The sequence below is a fragment of the Myotis lucifugus genome, unplaced genomic scaffold (genome assembly GCF_000147115.1).
Source record: "Myotis lucifugus unplaced genomic scaffold, Myoluc2.0 scaffold_127, whole genome shotgun sequence".
In the NCBI taxonomy this organism is placed as follows: domain Eukaryota; kingdom Metazoa; phylum Chordata; class Mammalia; order Chiroptera; family Vespertilionidae; genus Myotis; species Myotis lucifugus.
The window spans coordinates 1188258-1193776 of record NW_005871175.1 but is presented as its reverse complement, the minus strand read 5'-3'; the positions used below and the strand labels follow the sequence as shown (position 1 = coordinate 1193776).

The 5519-nt window shown below is 37.9% G+C and overlaps 1 protein-coding gene across 2 annotated transcripts in view; it reads left to right on the top strand.

Moving 5' to 3' along the window:
* The window catches only part of LOC102439656 (exocyst complex component 1-like), a 16512-nt gene extending 14975 nt beyond the window's left edge, over positions 1–1537 (top strand). For both annotated transcript variants that reach the window (XM_006093949.3, XM_023758255.1), the window contains exon 3: positions 1254–1537. In XM_006093949.3, the coding sequence (XP_006094011.1) occupies positions 1254–1520 (267 nt within the window). In that variant the 3' untranslated portion in view covers positions 1521–1537. The remainder of the gene's footprint in view (positions 1–1253) is intronic.
* The last annotated feature ends 3982 nt before the right edge of the window (positions 1538–5519 follow it).

The window sequence follows — 5519 nt, the reverse complement described above, 5'->3', positions numbered from 1 at the left end:
GTAGTTTAACTTCAAAACCCATCTTGTTTTTCCTGCCTCATGCACGAATTTTCTTGCAGCCCGGCTGGCATGGCTCAGTGGCTGAGCGTCGACCTATGTATGAACCTGGATCTCAAGGTTTGATTCAGAGCACTGACGGGGTTGTGGACTCAATCCTCAGTGTGAGGCATGCAGGAGGCAGCCAATTAATAGTTCTCTCTCATCGTTGATGTTTCTATCGCTCTCCCTCTCCCTTCCTCTCTGAAATCAATAAAAATATATTTTAACAAAAAGAAATTGCAAATACCTAAGTCTTATATAATGTTTACATGGTAACAAATTATTCAGACTCTTGTTTGGTCTCTCTCTGCCTCCTTACCAGTTAAAGGGCAGTGTTTACCTCCACTTCTTTTTTATGGAACTACTTCAGATCAGTTCAACACATGTTGAGAACCTAGTAGTTGCCATGAACACAAAGATAAATAATTCAAACCTTCCACTCTCAAGGAGAGTTAGGAGTTAGGCAGATAATGAATGTGAAAGCATTTGGTAAACTGAAAAGCACTTTATAAATGTAAGGCATTGTTTTTACTGTTATTAGTAACACTAGCAAGTATTATTTTAACATACAGGACTTAGATTAGATTTGATGTCTGCTTTTTCTCAAAACACCTCCACTAGAAGTATAACAAAAGCCTAGAGCAATCCAAAAAGCCTAGAGGCAGCCTTTAGTAATTTTTTTCTGTTTTAGTCCAATGATTTAATGATCCTTGTTACTAACTTCAAAGGTAGTTCTTTGCTATTGACTTCAAAGTCAGCACGTTGGTGATCTGTGGTATGCCACAAGCTAATTAGCCATCCTGTATTTCACCCTTCTACCTTTGGAATTAGCACAAGGAACCAACCTCCTAGTAGAGAAAAGGAGAAACATTTTCTCCCCTCCAGAAGTCTATAAGTGAGTTTATTCTTTTTTCATCCCTATCCGTCCTCTCAAATTCACTACCCTGGCAAGAGTTGATAGATAACTACACATTCTGAGACACGTTCTAATTGTATAACTGAAAAAATTATAGACGCTTCATAAATAATCCTTATGATTTTCTTAGGAGCAATGTTTGAAGCAGGTTAGGTAGCTTTGGGAAAGCTCATGGGTAGATTTTAGAAATATGTTTGGTACTAATTCTTTATAATCAAGAAGCATATACAAAAGAATATGAGAGAATCTAGTTATTTTCTTGACTACAAACAAAATCATGTCTCTCTTTCTTTTCTAGGACAATCCATTTTTTGATCTGCACTTCAAGAAAGTGTACAGTTTGGAAGCATATAGTTGTGCTTCTAAATATGCCTTTGCCCGAACTGTAAATAAGCTGAATCATGCATATCTTAAGAAGGACTTACAGATCGTGAACTTTGATTCTACTTACATTAATGATGATTCTATTTGGTCCTCCAACAACAAGGATTGCTTGGTTCTTATGAGAATATGCTTTTATGCTTTCAATCTGCTGTGCCTGTCCCTCTGTCCCCTGCCACTCTGAAGATGCATTCCATTTTCTTCCATCCGTAGACTATGAAAATGGTTTCCTAAGTAAATATTGGCAGTCATGATTTTGTTTTTTTCCCTTCATCAGTGACTGTTATTTATATGGAAATAAAGTGATGCTTTGTGAATTGCAGGGAAATGTGTTTCAATGCAATCATTCAACATTTGGGACTTTTGCCCATGTATTCCTTGGAAACTTTAGAAGGGGTCAGATGGCTCTGCCTAAATTAGTATTCTACTAAAGAGTATCAAGAAGTATCTTAAAAGGCCTAAATATATGAGAAGACATCTCATGTTCATGGGTAGGAAGATTTGATATTGTCAAGATGTCAGCGCTACCCGAAGTCATCCACAGATTCATTGCAATCCCTATCAAAATTCCAATGGCTTTTTGTGTGTATGCATAAATGAAAAAGCCAGTCCTCAAATTCATATGAATTCCAAGGGGCCCCAAATGGCCAAACAATCTCCATTTTCAAAACTTACTGCAAAGCTACAGTAATCAAAACAGTGTGGTACTGGCTTAAGGATAGACATATAGACCAATGGAATAGAGTTGAGAGTTTAGAAATAAACTCATCATTTATGGTCAACTAATTTTTTATAAGGGTGCCAACCTCATTCAAAGGGGGAAGAATAATCCATTCCACAGTGGTTCTGATACAACTAAATATCCACGTACAAAAGAATGAAACTGGACCCCTCTCTTACACCATACATAAAAATCAACTAAAGTGGATTAAAGACTTGAATATAAGATCTGAAACTAGAAACTCCTAGATATTGCCTGCAGCAATTATTACTTTGATATTATAATGGTGATTTTCTATTAACGTAAATTTTCTACTTTTATTATTTGAGAAAACATCATATATCTGATAAGGGGCTAATTAATAACCAAAATACATAAAGAATTTATGCAAATCAATAGCAAAAAAACCCACACAAAATAATGAACCAATCCAATTAAAAATGGGCAGATGATCCAAATAGATATCTTTCTAAAGAAGACATACAGGTGGCCAACAGGTACGTGAAAAGATCCTTGACATCACTAATCATCAGGGAAATGCAAATCAAAATCACAAATATTACCTCACACCTGTTAGAATGGCTATTACCAAAATGACAAAAGATAACAATCATTGGAAAGGGAGAAAAGAAGATTCTTGTGCACTACTGGTGGGAATGTAAATTGGTGCAGCCCGTATGGAAAACATGGAGATTCCTCAAAAAATTAAATATAGAACTATCATATGACCCAGAAATTCCACTTCTGAGTATATATCTGAAGAAAACATAAATACTAATTTGAAAAGTTGTATGCACCCCATGTTCTTTGCAGCATTATTTAGAATAGCCAAGATATGGAAAGAACTTAAGTGTCTATCAATGCATAAATGGATAAAGAAATTACAGTGTAGCCTAGCCACTGTGGCTCAGTGGTTGAGCATCAACCTATGAACCAGGAGACTCTGGTTCAATTCCCGGTCAGGGCACATGCCCAGGTGGCAGGCTTGATCCCCAGTTGGGGGCATTCAGGAGGTAGCCGATCAATGATTCTCTCTCATCATTGATGTTTCTATCTCTCTCTCTCTCTCTGTTTCTTCCTCTCTGAAATCAATAAAAATATATTTTTTAAAAAATAAATGACAATGTATATAATATTCCTTTTCATATGCAACTCAATATACATTGAAAAACAAACAATTCAATTATATATATAATGAAATATTATTCAGCCATAAAAAATAATCTTTTAATTTGAAATAACATAGATGGACCTTGAAAGATAAATATGATCTCTTATATGTGGAATCTAAAACACACACACAACCACAGAGAACAAGTTGGTGGTTACCAGAGGGTGATGGAGGTAAAAAGAAAAAGTAATCAAAATAAATAATAAAATAAAATAAGATCAGCTCTCTGAGCCAGGCAAAGGGAGGGGAAACAAAGAAGAAAAATGTTTTAGGTGTATATATTTTGTGTGATTTCCTGCCTTCATTGACTTTCTCAATTATATGACTAGATATCCATTCTAGATAAGACAATTTCTCCTGTTCCTACCTCAAAAAGAGATGGAGAGAATTAAGTGGTAAAGCCAGAGCTAATACTGGGCACATAGTAAGTCCTGTTTAGAACATATGACCAGTGACACAGGCAATAGCAGCTCCAAGAAAGTGACCTCAGTAAGCACACAAAACATGTTCTTAAAATGAGTAGGTATAATAGCAGTTTAATTCTGTCAGTAACTAGGACATCCATTGAGTCATTTTTTAAAAAGAGTGTCAATACATTGAAAGATAAAGATTGAGTGCATTAGTTTGCGAGGGCTACCAATCAAGCACCATAAACTGAGTGGCTCACACAACAGAAATTGATTGCCTCGTGATTCTGGAGGCTGGAAGTCTCAGATCAAGGTGTCAGCAATATTGGTTCTGTGAGGGCTGTGAGGGAAGAATGTGTTCCAGGCATCTCCCCTGCATCTTCACATCATCTTCCCTCTGTGCATGCATCTGTGTCCAAATGTCCTGTTTTTATGAGGACAACAGTCATATTGAAGTAGAGCCCGCTCTACGGGCCTTATTTTAACTTGATTACCTCTATAAAGACCCTAACTCCGAACAAGGTCACGTTATGAAACAGTAGGGGCTAGGACTTCAACATATGGATTTTTGGAGAACACAGTTCAACCCATAACACTGAGGAATGAGTTGCAGAGGGCTTAAGGGGACGTGACAACTAAATTCAATGTGGGATCCTGGATTAGACCCTGAAACAGATATGGGTGCAATAACTGCAAAAATCTGAGTAAGATCTGTAAGTTAGTTAATGATATTATATTAAGGTTAATTTTTTTAGTTTTAAAATCATTGTACCATGGTTATGTAAGGTGTTAGCATTGGGGGAAGCTGGGCAAGGAGTGTGTGGGAGCTCTCTGTGCTATCTATACAATTGCTCTGTCAGACTAATTTTCCAAAATAAACATTTTAAAATACCTATCTGAATGATTTCTATGAAGCAGCTAAAAGATGAAGAAGGCTATCATATACACACAACATCAACATGTAGGGAAATGAGTTAGTTGCATCTCACTCCATGAAAGCAAGTCACTTGGTTATCTATCTGAGTTGAAAATGAAACAGCCATCTAGCTAAGGACAACAAGTTAAAACACCTTTTTGTCAAAGCAGATAGTTCAAATGATAGAAGGCTAGGCCAGTGGTCGGCAAACCATGGCTCGTGAGCCACATGCGGCTCTTTGGCCCCTTGAGTGTGGCTCTTCCACAAAATACCACGTGCGGGCACACAGTACAGTGCGATTGAAACTTCGTGGCCCATGCGCAGAAGTCGGTTTTCGGCCTGGGTGAGTCTATTTTGAAGTGGCATTAGAAGAAGTGGGGGGTGTCAGTTGGTCGGGCGACGGGAGACGCCGGCTCAGGCAGGCCCGCGGGATACGCAGCACGGGGGAGGCTCACGAGATTCATGCACGAGTTGAGTGAGCCAGTCAGTCAGCAGTCTCATTGTGCAGTGGTTAGTGCTAGTCACATCCGCAAATCACACGCGGGTGACAAAAGATAGATGAAACAAGTATACAAGACGAGTGTGGATGGGAGAGTTGGAAGGGGTCAACCTCAGCGAATGTACCTCAATCAGATTGAGGACGTTTTTAGCAAAGGCCAGCTTGGGAGTACCCTAATTAAGTTAATAACAATGTACCTACCCATATAGTTTAAGTTTAAAAAAATTGACTCTCAAAAGAAATTTCAATCGTTGTACTGTTGATATTTGGCTCTGTTGACTAATGAGTTTGCCGACCACTGGGCTAGGCAAACCTCATAAATCTTATGCCAAGTCTTTCATTGGCCTCTTCAACTAATAAAAACCTATCCATCTAGCTTAGCTCTGTGTTTGCTTCTCAGGTAAAAAGTTCAGATTGTGGTTAACAAAAGGGACCACTTCCTATATTGGAGTGATGTATCTTATTAACC